Source organism: Carcharodon carcharias, chromosome 15, assembly GCF_017639515.1.
Source record: "Carcharodon carcharias isolate sCarCar2 chromosome 15, sCarCar2.pri, whole genome shotgun sequence".
NCBI lineage: Eukaryota > Metazoa > Chordata > Chondrichthyes > Lamniformes > Lamnidae > Carcharodon > Carcharodon carcharias.
The window spans coordinates 27,534,950-27,552,837 of record NC_054481.1 but is presented as its reverse complement, the minus strand read 5'-3'; the positions used below and the strand labels follow the sequence as shown (position 1 = coordinate 27,552,837).

The following is a 17,888-nucleotide window of genomic DNA, read 5'->3' as shown; positions in this document are numbered from 1 at the left end:
AGGCGGTGGCGTAGTGGTAATGGCTAATGCTCTGGGAACAAGGGTTCAAATCCCATCATGGCAGCTGGTGGAATTTAAATTCAATTCATAAATCTGGAATAAAAAGCTAGTCTAATGGTGACTGTGAAACTGTTGCCAATTGTCATCGTAAAAACCCATCTAGTTTAGGGAAAGAAATCTGCCATTCTTACCTGGTCAGGCCTATGTATGACTCCAAACCCAGTGTGGTTGACTCTTAAATGACCTCTGAAATGGCCTAGCAAGCCATTCAGTTGTGTCAAACTGATACAAAGTCTACAGAAAGGAATGAAACCAGACAGAGCACCCCGCATCAACCCAGACACTGGAAATGACAATGACAAGCCCAGCCCTGTCAACTCTGCAAAGTCCTCCTTACTAACATGTAGGGGCTTGTTCCAAAATTAGGAGAGTTGTCCCACAGACTAGTCATATTCATAATCTCCAAATCATACCTTACAGATAATGTCCCAAACCATCCTGTCCCATTGGCAGAAGTGACCCACCAGAGGTGGCAATGGAATGGTGTACAGTCAGGAGGGAGTTGCCCTGGGAGGTACTCAACATTGACTCCAGACCCAATGAAGTCTCATGGCATTAAGTCAAACATTGGTGCTGATTACCACCTATTGCCCACCCTCAGCTGATGAATAAGTACTCCTCCATGTTGGACAATACTTGAAAGAAGCACTGAGGGTGGCAAGGGCACAGAATATATTCTGGGTGGGAGACTTCAATGTCCATCACCCCCAATTGCTCAGTAGTACCATTAGTGACCGAGCATTAAAGGACTTAGCTGCTAGACTGGATCTTCAGCAGGTGGTGAGGGAACCAACAAGAGGGAAAAACCTACTTGACCTCATCCTCACCAACCTGCCTGCTGCAGATGCATCTGTCAATGACAGTACTGGTAGGCATGTCCACTGCACAGTCCTGAGGAAACAAAGTCCAGTCTAATAAATGGGACAGATTTTGAACAGGTCTAGTGCTGCAAGACTGGGTAACAATGAAGTCCTGTGGGCCATCAGCAGCAGCAGAATTGTGCTCAACCACAATCTTTAACCTCATGGCCCAGCATATCCCTCACTCTGCCATTACCACCAAGCCAGGGGATCAACCCTGCTTCAATGAAGAGTGCAGGAGGGCATGTCAGGAGCAGCACCAGGCATACCTAAAAATGAGGTGTCAAACTGGTGAAACTACAACACAGGACTACTTGCATGCCAAACAGCATAAGCAAGTGATAGAGCTAAGTGATTCCACAACCAATGGATCAGATCTAAGCTCTGCAATCCTGCCACATTAGTCATGAATGATGGTGGACAATTAAATAATTAACTGGAGGAGGAGGGTCCACAAATATCCCCATCCTCAATCATGGGGGAGCTCAGCACATCAGTGCAAAAGATAAGGCTGAAACATTTGTAACAATCTTCAGCCAGAAGTGTCGGGTGGATGATCCATCTTGGCCTCCTCCTGAGGTTCCCAGCATCACAGATGCCAGTTTTCAGCTGACTGGATCCACTCTATGTAATATCAAAAAATGGCCAAAGGCACTGGATACTGCAAAGGCAATGGGCCCTGATAACATTTTGGCAATGGTACTGAAGACTTTGTACTCCAGAGTTAGCCTCGCCCCTGGCTAATCTATTCCAGTACAGCTACAACACTGGCTTGTGGAAAATTACCCAGGTATGTCCTGTCCACAAAAAGCAGGAAAAATCCAATCTGACCAATTAAAGTCCCATCAGTTTACTTTCGATCATCAGCAAAATGACGGAAGGGGTCACTGACAGTGCTATCAAGTGGCACTTGCTCACAATAACCTGCTCACTGATGCTCAGTTTGGGTTCCGCCAGGGCCACTCAACTCCTGACCCTCATTCCATCCTTGATCCAAACAGGGACCAAAGAGCTGAACTCAAGAGGTGAGGTGAGTGTGACTGCCTTTGACATCAAGGCAGCATTTGACTGAGTGTGACATAAAGGAGCCTTCACAAAACTGGAGTCAGTAGGAATCAGGGGGAAAATTCTTCACGTGGTTGGAGTCATCCTACAACAAAGGAAGATGGTTGTGGTTGTTGAAAGTCAATCATTTCAGTCCCAGGACATCAACGCAGAAGTTCTCAGAGTAGTATCCAAGGCCCAACCATCTTCAGCTGCTTCATCAATGACCTCCCCTCCATCACAAGGTCAGAAGTGGGGATGTTCACTAATGATTGCATAATGTTCAACAGCATTTGCAACTCCTCAGATACTGAAGCAGTCCATGTCCATATGCACCAAGACCTGGACAACATTCAGGCTTGGACTGAGAAGTGGTAAGTAACATTCACACCAAAAATGTGTCAGGCAATGACTATCTCCAACAACAGAGAATCTAACCATCGCCTCTTGACAATCAATGTCTTTGCCATCGCTGAATTACCCACTATCAACATCCTGGGGGTTACCATTGACCAGAAACTGAACTGGACTAGCCATATAAATACTGTGGCTACAAGGGCAGGTCAGAGGCTAAGAATCCTGCGATGAGTAACTCACTCCTGACTCCACAAAGCTCGGCGACAAACTACAAGGCACAAGTCAGGAGTGTGATGCTCTCCAGTTGCCTGGGTGAGTGCAGCTCCAACAACACTCAAGAAGCTCAACACCATCCAGGACAAAGCAATCCATTTGGTTGGCATCCCATCCACCACCTTAAAAAGTCAATCTGTCCACCACCAACGGACAGTGGCAGCAATGTGCACCATCTATAAGATACACTGCAGCAACTCACCAAGACTCCTTCGCCTTGATGTCAAAGGCAGTCACACTTGCGCCTCAACTCTTGAGTTCAGCTCTTGATCGAGGTCCAAACCCACAACCTCTGCATCTAGAAGGACAAGGGCAGCAGACATATGGGAACACCACTATCTGCAAGATTCCCCTCCAAGCCACACACCATTTTGACTTGGAACTATATTGCCATTCTTCATTGTTGCTGGGTCAAAATCCTGTAACTCCCTCCCTAACAGCACTTTGGGTATACTTACACCACATGGACTGCAGTGGTTCAAGAAGGCAGCTCACAACCACCTTCCCAAGGGCAATTAGGAATGGGCAATAAATGCTGGCCTAGCCAGTGGCATCCACATCCTGTAAACGAGTAAATAAAAAATTTGCCCTCTCAGGTGGATGTAAAAGATCCCTAGTTGAAGATATGCCGGGCAGTTCCCACCTACTCAGACCATCCTTTGGTGTCCTGGCCAATATTTATCCTTCAACCAACACCACAGAGAAACAGATAATCTGGTCATTTATCACATCACTTTGTGGGAGCTTGCTATGCATAAATTGGCAGTCACAGTACAATATGGCAGTAAGAACACTGCAAAAAGTATTTAATTGGCTGTAAAGTGCTTTGGGACCTCCTGTGGTCATTAAAATTTCCATATAAATGCAGGATTTTCTTTTTCTTTCTTTTTTCCACAGCATCTAAAATGACACTCTGGTCCTGCAATAGTTTCCAATTTTTCTGATGATTGTCTGTTTTGATGACTGTACATTTCATGATGAGCTTTTATTTGCTTTAAACAAAGAGAATCCATTAAGAACATGCAAACCTCAGGAATAGCAGCAGGAGTGTGCCATAGGGCTTGTTGAGACTGCTCCACCAATCAATGTGATCATGGCTGATCTTCAGCTTCGATTCCTCTCTCCCACAAGACTCGATTCCCTGAGAGACCAAAAATCTGTGTATCTCCACCTTAAAGATATTCAACAAATTAATTGAGGTCCACTTGCTTGGATTCCAGTTCAGTCATCCAGAATGAACAGGTCAATGTAGCACTGATAAGCAGGCTTCTCTTCTTTATTTCTAGTGTGCCTCCATCAAAATATCCCAAGTTTAGTATACACCAGCACTGTCAATGTTGTCTTCAGAGGACAACAAGTACACCGGGGGGATGAAGAGACTGTGCCATATGTTCCTGTGGACAAGGTCTCTGCTGATGTGTTTTTTTTTATTCTGGAGACACTTTTACTCCATCTTGTCATTTTCATCCACTTCCCCCAAATCTCAATCACCACTCTACTCCGCTATCCATCCACGCCCCTCCCCCAAATCTCCATCTACACTCCTCCCCTCAAGATCAACTTCACAGCTCCCACTTTCTATCCACGCCCCCTCCCTCCCCTCGTCCATCCACACCCCTCTCTCTCACTCTCCATCCACATCCTTCTCCCTCACTCTCTGTCCAACCCCTCTCCCTCACTTTCTGTCCGCAGCCCTCCCCCACAACTCTCCATCCACACATATCACCCTCAATCTCCAACCACACCCCTCCCTTCTCACTTTCCAACCAGACCCACTCCCCAATTTCCAGCCACATCCACCCCCACTCACCATCCAAACCCCACCACTGCTCACCATACAGAGTCCCTACCCCTCACCCATTCATTTAACCACTTATCAATAGACCCACATCCCCTCTCTGGGGGTTTCCTTGTTTTCATTCAGTACAAGACAGAACAAGATGAGCTCTGAATGGGAGGTTAGGACTTCTAAAGCAGGGAGAGAGGTGTTTGGAGTAAGGAGCTATAAATAGGATGGTCTCTCTGTGATTGGTCCAATCTTGCTGTTAATTACAAATAAGAGTAATCTAATCCGCTCCCTGAAATGTGTTTGCTCACAGTGAAACCTCTATGGTTGTAGAAAGATGCTTCATAGCATTTTACACACAATGAATTATTCTGAAATGCAATGACTATTATGTCTGCAAATGTGGCAGCCACCTTGCACACAGCAAGATCCCAGGTGCTGGCTGGACGGTGGGCAGTTTCTGTGCCTCTCCCACCAGATGGCTGCTATTGGCAGAGGTGAAACCAATTGCCATCGTACCCTCTGAAGTGAGGGAGCGGCAAGTGGCACAGAGGGCACTTAAGAGAGAAGGAAAACCAGAAAAAAAGGTGTACATTTTCAAAGTGACTATGCAGTTGCCTAAATGTTCTGTGTAATTTCCAGTTGTACCTTTCATCCTAGCACGTTGATTATTACTCCAGGACCAAAGCTATCGCTGATCAGATGGTGGTGGCAGCTGATGGCACTCCTCTGAGAGGTACATGTCCTTACAACAACTTGCATCTTTGTTTCACTTTTAACATAATAGATGCCCCAAGATCCTTCACAAGAGCCTTATCAAACAAAATTTTCACCAAACCACACAAGGAGATATTAGGACCAGTGACCAAAAGCTTGGTCAAAGAGGCAGGTTTTAAGGAGTGTCTAAAAGGAGGAGGGAGAGAGAGAGGAAGAGAGGCAGAGAGGTTGAGGGAGGGAATTCCAGAACCCAGGGTCCAGGCAGCTGAAGGCACGATCGTCAATGGAACAGTGATGAAAATTGTGGAACTGGAGGAGCGCAGAGATCGCTGGTCTATAATCAACCCATTATCCAGAACATATTACCTATTACTCATTACAGCATTCCTTCCCCATCAATTATTTGAAATGTTGCTTGTGGTTATGCAGTTATTGCCATGATTAAAAATCCTTCCATGAACGGCCCCCAGCCAACCCCCAACCCTGTTGTCCATCTCACACTTTCCTTTCCCCTGGTTCTAGTCTACTCCCTCCAACCCCACTCCAGCCTTTGCCCATCATCTCTCATGCTGTATGGAATTCTCTTCCAAAACTCCAATGCTTTTTCTGATCTCTTCCCATTTTTTTCCTGTCATTCTTACTATTCCCTGAATTACCTTGCCTGCCCAGTTCCAGTTTGTAATCCAGCCTGCCCTTCCTGAGGCTCCCAACTGCAATAAATCATCCGGGGGAGAATTTTCTCCCCGTCAGGTGGACTGGGCAGGAGCGGTCATGGGCGGGTGCGCAACCGAGTGCCACCCGAAATCGGCCAGCGTGACACGCACCCAGAAGCACTCAGCGCTACCTGTGCGGGTGGGGGAGGAGGGAGAGTCGGGGCCTGCGCTCTTTCACCCATGCACGCAAAAGAGCACAGAAATCTCCCTGAGGCATAGAGCTGCCTCAGGGAGGTTAAGAAAAGTCATAAAGGTGTTAAAAATAAAAAAAATTAAATTATTCAAACATGTCCCTTCATGTGACATTGTCACATGAGCTGGGACATGTTTATGAATTTTCTTGAAATATTTTATTAAATTAATAAATCCTTCATGAAACCTCATCCCGCCCGTGGATGAGGTTCCATGAAAAATGCAAAGGCCGCCTGGGCTCTTTGCCTGTCCCCCGAACTTAAGGTTGGACGGGCAGCCCTGACAAGTACTTTAATTAGCTGAGTAATGGCCTTAACAGGCCTTTGACAGTTCGATGGCTGCACAGCCAACTCCGGTGCGCACCCGCCGAACTGAAGATTGGAATGATGCTCGGTGACGTCAGGACACACGGCCGATGTCACCGTGTGTCATTTATGCGTCGGTGTGTGGGGCCCACTCCTGATGCCAACCAGAAGATTCTGCCCCAGATTATCTGTGTTAGCTGTTGTCGCTTGAATATTGTCCAAGACATCAGAAAGAACTCCCCTGCTCTGTGGGACCTTTTACCTCAGCTACATAGAGAGACTCCAAAAATCCCAGCCAGAATGGAGATATTTGGGTGATTTTGCCTGCCAATCACACCTGGAGATTGCATTGTGTAAGCGACTGGGGTTGATTTTATGCACATCATTTGCATTCTGTTGCTATCCTATGCTCGCTGAACTTTGCTGGAGAAATATTTATGTTTTTATTGTGAGATCTTGCTGTAGTTTTCAATCATGAGCTTAAGGTTCTGCTTAAATAGACTTGGTTTTCTGTAAGTCCCCCTCTGCCTTCAAATCATTGCTGACATAGTGATGTCAATAGTCACTCTGAATTTTCCAATGTATTTTACTCAATGTCATCATCAGTCATCGCAGCTTGGTACCACCTGAAGATGAGAGAATGGAAGAGGCATGGGTTGCATACTTGTACATTTAAACCTCTCTGTCTAACTGTTTGCACAGTATTACTGATAATTTACCTGGGATTGCAACTCTACACCATGTGTCGTGTGACAGAATTTAAATTTAGCAGCAGATAATGTAACGAATTAAACATTCTCTGAACATGAGGCCTGACTCAGAAGTTAAGCGTCAGTTAATTGATCTTTCAACATCCTTGATGGATGGCATGTGTACAGTCTGACATTTTTAACATTCTCTTATGTAGGAGGAAGAGGGGAAGGAGCAAGAGGAAGGAGAGGGAATACAGTTCAGACTGGGCCCCTGCCACCCTCCAGTACCTCGCCCAGGTTCCTGTGTTCACAACTGAACCTTGACTGTGATACGCTGCAGATATTCTATCCACCCTCCCTACCCATGTCTTTATCCCACAATGGGTAGCAATCAGGAGCAAGAGTCCTCATTGAGTTTTTATACCTGCAACCTAGCCCAGAGACACTGAGGCCAATTTTATTGTCCTTAATTTAAAGTAATTCAAAAGGCACACAGTGCAGCAATCCCTTAGTATTGCATTATGGGTATTAGCAAGATTTTGTGCTCAGCTTTTTGATTCTCAAGGGATGTGGATTCATCCTTAATTTGTCATCTGATGCTGAATTAGATTTTGGATTTCTGGATTTGAAAGTTATCCCAGACTGAAGGCCAACTTTGCAAACCATGGAATCCCTACAGAGCTTTCAAGGGCAGAAACATTTTGTACCAATTAAACTCAAAGCTACTCTGACATGATTTTTCTCTTTTTTACACAGGGGGTAATATGTTCTGAACCTGCGTGCTCCCCCCGACCCCCCCCAACCCCCCCCCCAAGGTATCTATGGGCCTCAGGAACAGAGACACTTGGCGCGGGTGGCGGTTAGTATTGGGCCATAAGCTCCTTCCATTTCAGCTGGTAATTTCTGCACCTTGTAAAGATTAGCAATGGTCTTTACGATGAAGAGAATTTACAGCATGGCACCTCAGTATCTCAGTATTCCAACTGTGTCACACCATCCTGAGGTCTGCCATATGACCTGGTAGATCATGTGACCTGCAGCACCATGTGACCTGGTGACCTTGTTTCAACTAAATAAATTGGGAAGATCAATTTGAAGGTGCATCAAAACTAGGTAAGACTGTGAGGAGGTGTTTCTTTCCCCAGAGAATAGGATCCAATGGATTGAATGACCGTACTGACTCTATGATCACTGGAACCAGCTATCAGTTCCTGTGGCTGCTGACTGGCTATGTTCCTTCTAGCCCTGTGTATAAAAGGAATTGCATAGTTCTAACAGGGTCAGAGTGATCTCCTGGACTCGTTTCGATAGCTTAAGGGATTCAGAGAGGAATTTCCCAGAGTTTTTCCCTCAAATTGACCTGGGTTTTTATCAAATTTCCTGTGTCTCCCAGCAGATCACATGGCTGTGGGTGGGGTGGGGTATGTATATTGTGATACACAAGTTGTCACAGAGGGTCATTCCTTCTCCACCATTGTTCATATGTTGTCGCCGTCAGTCCCTCGAAATGAGGATGACCTCTGCCAGGCTTCATGATTTGTATATCCTCAGGTGACTCCGCAGGCCAATCCTGGAGCCACAGGCCTTTGGGCAAAGGGGACAGGAGCTGCCCTGAGAAAAGGGAGCTTCCTTGAGCCAGAGATTATGCGGGCAGTTTCCGACCATGTTGTGACTTGTTGGATGAGGTGCCGCCACATGGCACAGTTAGCGACAAGTTCCTCCCATGCACCAATATCAATTTGTCCCCTTTTCAAGAGGCCTTCAGGATGCCCTTAAAATATTTTCTCTGTCCCCCTTGAGATCAGGCGCCAGCCTTAAGTTGTGAAAAGAGGATCTGCTTTAGAAGCCAGTAATTTGACCTGCGGATGCATCATCCAGACCAACAGGGCTAATTTCACGTAACAATTATTGTGATGTTGTTCAGTGCCCTGGTCAGACACCAATTGGAGTAACTGTATTCAAGTTAGGACACCAGGCCTCACGAAAAATATATCAGCTTTGGAGGGGGCACAGTAAAGATTCACAAGAATGGTGAAAGGATTAAGCTATGAGGCCAGGTTGCATAAACTAGACTGGTATTCCCTCAACTTTAGAAGATGAAACATGTTGGGGTAGATGGAGATAAATTTCCTCTGGTGAGGAAGTTAAGAACAAGTGGGCATAATCTTAAAATTAAAGAGTGAAATCAGGGGTCACAAAAGCTGGTGGAAATCCGGAACTTGCCCAAATTGAAAATTTCAAGACTGAAATTGATGGGCTTTTGCCAGAAAAGGATATCAAGGGAAATGGACAAGCTGGTATTTTGTGAATCAGAACATCGAACATCCTAAGCAAAATAACAGCGTCCAGGGCTGAAGAAATTCTGTGTACCTTTCAGTTTTGCCTCAGATTGTGTCCTTATTATTTTGGATTATAATGAAGAGATACAAAAGCAGAATTGAAACCATGGGGAGAATTTTCCCCTCATTGGGCGGGTATGGTGGGCAGGCCACTGTCCGCCGCCCGCGATTGGGTGCGATTTCACACTAGCTGACCAATTAACAGCCAGTCAGCGTGAATCATGTGCTGAAACGCTCAGTGCTGCCTGGGTGGGGGCGGAAGGAAAGCAAGCGCAGACATTTGTGCATGCGCTTGGGTGCACTCACTGGAAGCTCCCTGAAGGCACAGAGCTGCCTTAGGGAGCTGAAGATTTATAACATTTAAAATAAAGATTTAAAAAAATAAGGAAAACATGTCTCATCACGCAGTCAAATGAGCAGGGACATGTTGCAAATGAGTTCTGAAAACTTTTATTTTATTTTTAATTGACATCAGAAACCTCATCCCGCCCGTGGATGAGGTTTCCTCAAGAATCGAAAGGCCGTTTGGCCTATTCACCTGCCCACCAACCATAAGGTTGGACGGGCTGGGAAAAGTTCTATTTAATTGATCGATTAATGGGCTTAACAGCCCTTCTTAACTGTCGGTGGGCACACTGCTGACTCCCGCAGGCACCTGCCAACCTGTAGAACTCCTCAGATGACCTTCCCAGTGCCCTCCCACCCACCCTGACCTGTCTGCAATTTTACGGTGGAACAAGTGAGGCCTAGGCCAGTCCGCCCGCCCTTGCCCCAATTGAGGCCCTTAAATGGTCAATTAATAACCGTTTAAGATCTCAATTTTGAGGCTGGCAGGAGGAAGGTAACCCAGCAGGTAACCCTGCCCGGGCCTTGGGCAAGAAGATGGGGACATCTACCTCAACTGTCTCCTTTTCACATTGGAAGCACCCCCCAAAGGTCCGACCCACTTGGGTGCTCCCCCCCTTTCCTGGCCTCTCCATCAAGACCCCACCCCCCTCTCCTCACCTCCCAGGGCCTCACCTCCCCACCCCACCCCACCCCACCAGTGCTCTGCACTCACCTGGAATCCAGCACTTTGAGTCTGGGAGCGCCTGTAGTCCCAGTCCTGGCCACTGCTGCCCCTAGCACTACAGAGCTGCCGGCCAATCAGATTGACCAGCTCTGAGGTGGGACTTCCTCCCGAGTGAGGGACAGAAGTCCCATCCCCAGCCAATCAAAAGTATAGCTTCAAATTATGAAGGGGTTTGATGTGGGCATCCATCAACCAACATCACTAAAACAGAATATTTGGTTATTATCACATTGCTGTTTGTGGGAGCTTGCTGTGTGCAAATTCACTGCCATGTTTCCTACATTACAACAGTGACTACACTTCATCGACTGTAAAGTACTTTGGGGCATCCTGAGATTGTGAAAGGTGCTATAGAAATGCAGACTCTTTCTTTAAAACCTACCTTTTTGACCAAGCTCTTGGTCACCTGTTCTAAAATCTCATATGTAGCTTGGGGTCAAATTTTGTTTGAGAACACTCCTGTGAAGTAACTTGGAATGATCCCACGACGTTAAAGGCACTATATAAACACAGTATGTTGTTGAGCTGCTGTTCGTACTTTGCTAAAATGCGAATATCACTCATTAAGTCTTGTGGAGATTGTGTTTTTGCATTTGCCTGCTTCTAAGGCTTCAATTGACCTATTTCCCAAATCTCATTCGTTGCAGAAGAAAATAATGGGCATATTTTAAAGGTTTATCTCCTCTTCATTCTTTATATAATTAGGTTTGATAATGATTCCAGAAACAAGATGACTGAACTTTAACTGACCCGTTTGATCTTAGTGAAATCAACTCAATGCAACACCGGACAAAGACCTGGTGATAGGTTAACATCTGGGTATAGAGGGAAGGAACCAATAATAAAAGGCCTTACTTTCCATATTGAACACTTAGTTGCCTATATTTTCCATACATTTCCTGTTGGATTTTGATTCTAGCATGTTGACTGTTACTCCAGGATCAGAAGGTTTTGGCAGATGGAACTCCTCTGAAAGGGCTCTGTCTTTGCAGTCCAACAACAACATAGGAAAACGCCCCCTGGCGTTTCACAGGAATGTTATCAGACAAAATTTGACAGAGAGCCACATAAGGAGATATTAGGGCAGGTGACCAAAAGTTTGATTAAAGAGGTAGATTTTAAGGAGTGTCTTAAAGGAGGATAGAGAAGCAAAAAGGTTTAAGGGAATTCCAGAGTTTAGGGCCCTGGTAGCTGAAGCCACGGCTGCTAATGGTGGAGCTATTCAAATCAGGGATACTCAAGAGGCCAGAATAAGAGGATTGTGGACATTTTGGAGGGTTGTGGGGCTGGAGGAAGTTACAGAGATAGGGAAGGGTGAGGACATAGAGGATGAGGGAAAGAAGTGTGTGATCTGGTTAGGGACCAGTATCTTTTGTTGTAAAGCAGACAAAATTTGAAATCCTAGATATTTATTAAGAGAATGAAGCCACAAGAGTCAATGGTTTTAAACAAACAGAAGAAATTTACCAACAAAGCAAAAAGTCAATACTATCTATCTTATACTCTTAACATCCAGAATTAACATGAGGTAAACATAAATTAACAGGCAAACTGTGGTTGACCACATCACAAGCTGCACTTTAAATAGCAGACACAACAAAGACAGATCTTGCAAATTTCTCAGCAACCCTCCCAGATGTGAGTGATCACTGTGAGTCACAAAATGTCTGTCTTCCTCACGAGGGGTTACAGTTCCTCTCCTTTGAGGATTTCCCTCAACAGCAGCTCCAACCTAGCCTCAAAGCCCTCTTGCTTCTTCTGCCTGCAGTCAGTTGTCAGGTACCCGGACTCCAGCTCAGACTGCCCCAAATGTGTACCCTCCATCCGCTCAATCACTTCACCCGAAACTACATCCCACAGTATTTGCCAGACTGCACTGCACTATACTCAGGCATAGTCCAGTTCCGCAGCTGTGTTGCTGCCAGCGATTGCTGCCAACCTTCTTCTCAGTCCTAACTCTCAACTGCAGTGAACCACCACTGCTCTTGGGCTTCTCTGAGCCCCACCTCCTACGCAGCATGGAGCTATCAACTCCGCTGGTCACCTGATCCTTCTCTTGTGGCCTAATTAATTTGTGGCAAAACACTGAGTAATTTTTTGTGCCGCGTGCCTCATGCAGGTGCACTGTTGATCCTGTCTCTCCTCAAGCTGTAGTTCACAAAATAGTTTACTACTCACATTAAGCACATCCTGCACTGGAGTCAGGGCATCATCCTGTTGCTTAACTAGAACCACTTTGTTTTCTGGCTGCTGAACAAACTCCTTCAATTGCTCCATTGTCAATGATGGGAATCTGGAAACCGAGCATGTGTGGCCTGTCCCCCCCCGACCCCGATGTGCTTTGGGGCAGGCCTCCACCTTGAAAACACACCCAAAAAAAGTATAGAATCCCTCACAGAAGGATGAGAATTTTAAAATTGAGGCATTGCCAAACCAAGAGCAGATGTAGGTCAATGAGTACAGAGGGGGATTGAGGCAATGGTGAAGTAAAACCATCTGAGGTTGCAGCAGTGAATCAGCATGACTTGTACAAATACCACCAACATCACATCTGCACCAGGAATCTCATCTGGCCATTGGGATAGTTCTGTACTGTCATGGTAACATTATACATGCAGATGGTTTCAAAATCAGGCTTGAGGCAGATGTCTGCAGTCTCCAATTAGAAACCTCCTCATAAACAATTGCAATAGAATCAATGTCAATGGTACGAAAGCTCATTGCACTTCAACAAGATGCTAGTTGCTGATCGATGCAGCTGCAAGATCCAACTTGGTCGGAAATCAGAGGAACTTTATGGGCAGGATCTTTTGGTTGGCGAGCGGGGGCGGGGCCCTCTCACCGATGCATAAAATGACACGGGATGACTTCGGGTGGAACTCCCAACGACACCCCGTGTCATTTCCATTTTCAGGTCAGTGGGGGCACAGCCAAGTCAGCTATGTGCCCGCCGACCTGTCAAAGGCCTATTGAGGCCATTGAAAAAGTAATTAAGGTCGTTAATGGACCTGCCCGTCCAACCTCAGGGTTGGTGGGCAGGCCAGGAGCCCTGGCGGGCTTCAGAGAAAGCAAGAAACCTCATCCACAGGCGGGATGAGGGTTCATGAGAGTATTTAAATCTTTAAGGAAGGTTTCAATAAAAATTATGGACATGTCCCAACTCATGTGATAGTGTCACATGAGGGAACATGGCAGGGAAAATTTTTAAACATGTTTAATGAAAGTTTTAAATCAGAGCTGATCTCCCTGAGGAAGCATTTAGCCTCAGGGAGACCTGTACGGTCTTTCACACACACTTACGAAAGAGCGCACTCCTGGCTGAGGAAATCATTCCTCCCCACCGCCCGCACAGGGAGCGCATAGATCATGCTGGGTGGACCTTAATTGGCCCACCCATGTAAAATGGCGGCACGCCCCCAATTGGGGGCAGCGATTGGAGGCACGCCTGCCCGCGCCCGCTCCAGCACTTTCCCACCCCGCCCCCCATGACAGGGGGAAAATTTTTCCCCATAAATCAGTATGTACAAAGTAAGAAGCTACTTGTATACAGCTGTTATCATGAATGGAGGACATCCCAAAGCACTTTACAGCCAATGAAATACTTTTTTTGAAGTGTACATTCTGTTGTTATGTGGGAAACATGACAGCAACCTGCGCACAGCAAGCTCCCACAGCAACAACATAAATGACCGGATAATCTTTATTTTTTAATGATGTAGATTGCGGATCCCAGGAGACCTGAGAGAACTCCCCTGCTCTTCGAAGTAGAATTGTGGGATCTTTTGCTACCAGCAGTCTCGTCGGATTTAATGTTTCATCTGAAAGAGAGTGCAATGCTCAGAGTGCCAGGCTGGATTATGTGCTCAAGTCAGTGCTCAAGCCACAGTCTTCTGATTCAGGGGCAAGGGTGCTACCCGCTGAGCCACAGCAGACACATAACAAGGAATACAGGAGATTAGTGAGAACATCATGAACTACCAGGAATAGGCAACCCACATTATACAGTTTGAGCATGGCTTCAGTATTAGATGCCAATGGTGATTACAGCTGCTTGCTGGTCCCCCATTAAATCTGTACCCTGGTTATTGCAGGTGAACGTTGATAGACGGCTGTTCAGTTTCACTTTCGGAAATCCTGACGCCAAGATGAACTGGGTCCATGTTGACAATCTGGTGCAAGCTCACATCTTCACTGCGGAGGCACTTACAGCTGCCAAAGGTTACGTAGCGGTAAGTGGCATGTCTGCATCACCAAGGGCTGCATTGGTATCCAAAGTCCAAGGGTGGCATCACGGCCTCTGAAAGTATCAATCCTCGAAGCTCAATGATTTGACTAATTAATCTATAGTATAAGTTGCATTTATTCAGCAGCTTTAATATAGTCAAATGTCCCAAGGTGCTTCAGAGCAGCATAATTCAGACAGGATTTGACAGTGAGCTATATAGAGAGATGTTAGGGCAGATGATTGAAAACTTTTGTTAAGGAGGTTGGTTTTAAGGACCGTCTTAAAGGACGAGATGTGGAAGTTTAGGGAGGGGATTTCAGAGCATAGGACCTTGGCAGTTGAAGGCATGGCTCCCAAAGGTAGAGTGATTAAAATCAGAGGTGCACCAGAGACCATGGGCAGATTTTTATGCCGGCGGGACTTTACAGTCCGGCTGAAGTCAATGGCCTTTTGAACGGCTGGCCGCACTTTACGGGCCCATCTCCCCTGCTGCAATGGGGCGGTAAAATTCCACCCAATAATTGGAGGGGAGCCAATATCGGAGGGTTGTTGGATGGCAGGAGTTTACACAGAGACGGTGAGGCCACAAAGAGATTTGAACACGAGGAAGGGAATATTAAAATCAGAGCATTTCCAAATTGAGAGCCGATCCATCAGTGAACACAGGAGGTGGTGGGTGTGTGGGACTTGGAGTGAATAAATAATAGCATAACAGAGGTTTGGATGAGCTCATATTTACAGAGGGTGGGGGATAGGAGGCCAGTCAGGAAATCATTGGAATAGTCGAGTCTGGAGGAAGCAGAAGCATGGATGAAGGTTTCAGCAGCAGATGGGCTGAGAGGGACGATGTTACAGAGGTCAAAGGAAGCTCTAATAATGAGCATGAACATTCTGGTTTTTCTGATACCCTAATTGAGGGCATTGGTGTAACAGTGAGGTCAACGAAAATAAAGACGTCTCGGCAAAAACAAAATACCACATTTGCTAGAAATCTGAAATAAAAACTGAAGGTGCTGGAAATACTCCGCAGGTCTGGCCGCATCTGTGGAGAGAGAAACAAGGTTAACACTTCAGGTTTATGGCCTTTCTGGTGAAACGTTAATTCTGTTTCTCTCTCCACAAATGTTGTCAGACCTGCTGAATATTTCCAGCACTTTTGTTGGAGAAATCTTGAGGGCAGATCAGCAGAAAGTTCTTCTGCATGTAGTTTCTTCTCTTGAGACAGGATTGATTTGACAGTCAGTGTCAGCCGTGGCTCAGTTGGTAGCACCCACACCTTGAGAGGTGAAGATTGTGGATCCAGGACATGAGCACAAAATCCAGGCCAATATTCCCAATGGAGTACTGAGGGAGTGCTGCACTTTCAGAGTTGCTGTCTTTCAGATGAGACATTAAACCAAGGTCCTGTCTGCCCTCGTAGATAGACATGAAAGATCCCAGGGTGCTAGCTTGAAGAACAGCGGAGAGAGTTGCCACAGTGTTTTTGGCCAATGTTTGCCCCTCATTTAACATTACAAAAACAGATTATCTGGTCATTATCACGTTGTTACTTGTGGGAGCTTGCTGTGCTCAAATTAGCTGCTGTGTTTCCTGCATTATAACAGTAACTACACTTCAAAAAATTCTTCATTAGCTATAAAGCACTTTGGGATGTCTTAAGGTTGTGAAAGATGCTAAATAAATGCAAATCTTTCTTTGAGTTTAACTGTGGTGTAGATCTGTTTAGGCAGATTGGTATAAATCCACTTGTGTGTGACTCTGATGAAATCAGTGTGACTCAGTCATTTAAAAGCTCATTTTGTGTTTTAATGCAGCCAGATTTATTGCCTTGTCTACAGAGTGGCCAAGTTTACTACATCAGTGATGCTGAAGCTGTAAATGTATTTGACTGGTTATCCCCACTGGTATAAGTACTTAAAAATATGAATTCTACAATTCATTTAAGAAAGAACAAACTATAAGTGTTTCAAATGACTTTTTGAAACGCAGTCGCTGTTGTTCTGTAGGTGAATGTGGTAGCCATTTTACACACGGCAAGATGCCACAGACAGCAATGAGATAAATGACCAATTTATCAGAATTATTTTCTGGTGTTGCTTGAGGAATGAATGTTGGCCAGGACACTGGGTGAACCCCTCTGCTAATCTTCAAAATGTATTGTGGGATCTCTAACCTCCACCTCTGCTTAGATATCCTTTCAAAGGATGGCACCTCTGACAGTGCAGCACTCATTTTTACTGCACTGAAGGGTCACCTTCATCCGCACAACAAGTCAATCAATATCTACAAGATACACTGTAGCAACTTGCTAAGCCTCCTTTGAAAACACCTTCCAAATCTGCAACATCTACCACCTAGAAGAACAAGGGCAGCAGAAACATGGGAACACCACCCCCTGTAAGTTCACCTCCAGGCCACACCCCATTCTGATTTGGAAATATATCGCCATTCCTTCACTGTCACTGGGTCATAATCCTGGAACTCCCTCTCCAACAGCACTGTGGGTGTTACTACAACACATGGACTGCAGCAGTTCAAGAAGGTAGCTCACCACCACCTTCTCAAGGGCAATTAGGGGTGGGCAATAAATTCTGTCCTTGCTAGTGATGCTTACATCTCGTGAATTAATAGAAAAAACACTGAGAAGTGACCCACTTTAGAAGAAACCATGTTGAGAGGCAGTATAATCTAAATGGTCCTATTTTGAGGGGGTGCAATAGCAGGGACACCTGGGGATGCATTTTTACAATTCCCTTGAAGATGGCAGTACAAGTTGCTAAGGTAGTTAAGAAATCATACAGATGCTTGGCTTTGTAAATAGGGGCATTGAATGCAAAAATAAAGGAACACTACACCTTTGCAAATCACTGCTTAGGCCTCAGCTGGAGCATTGTGGACAATTCTGGGTACGACAAGGACGGCGACACCTTAGAGAGGGTACATTGCAGGTTTACCAGGATGATACCAGGGATGAGGGACTTCAGTTATGTGGAGTGGCTGGAGAAGTCTGATTATTCTCCTGAGAGCAGAGAAGGTTAAAGGGAGACCTTATAGAGGAATTCAAAATTATGAGACGGTTTGATAAGGGAAAATAGGGAGAAACAGTTTCCTCTGGAAAGTGGCTTGATAACCAGAGGTCATAGATTTAAAATAATTATCAAAAGGACTAGAGGTGAAATGAGAAATTTTTCACACAGAAGGTTGTTAAGATCTGGAACGTGCTTTACAAAAGAGCGATGGAATCAGATTCCTT

General features: G+C 45.5%; 1 protein-coding gene across 1 annotated transcript in view; it reads left to right on the top strand.

Moving 5' to 3' along the window:
* Positions 1–17,888, top strand: part of sdr42e2 (short chain dehydrogenase/reductase family 42E, member 2) — a 50,909-nt gene that overhangs the window by 12,923 nt on the left and 20,098 nt on the right. Inside the window, 6 exon segments of the mRNA XM_041206907.1 lie at positions 3,881–3,999; positions 5,041–5,116; positions 7,756–7,796; positions 7,799–7,858; positions 14,502–14,639; positions 16,474–16,539. Coding sequence (XP_041062841.1) covers positions 3,881–3,999; positions 5,041–5,116; positions 7,756–7,796; positions 7,799–7,858; positions 14,502–14,639; positions 16,474–16,539 — 500 coding nt within the window.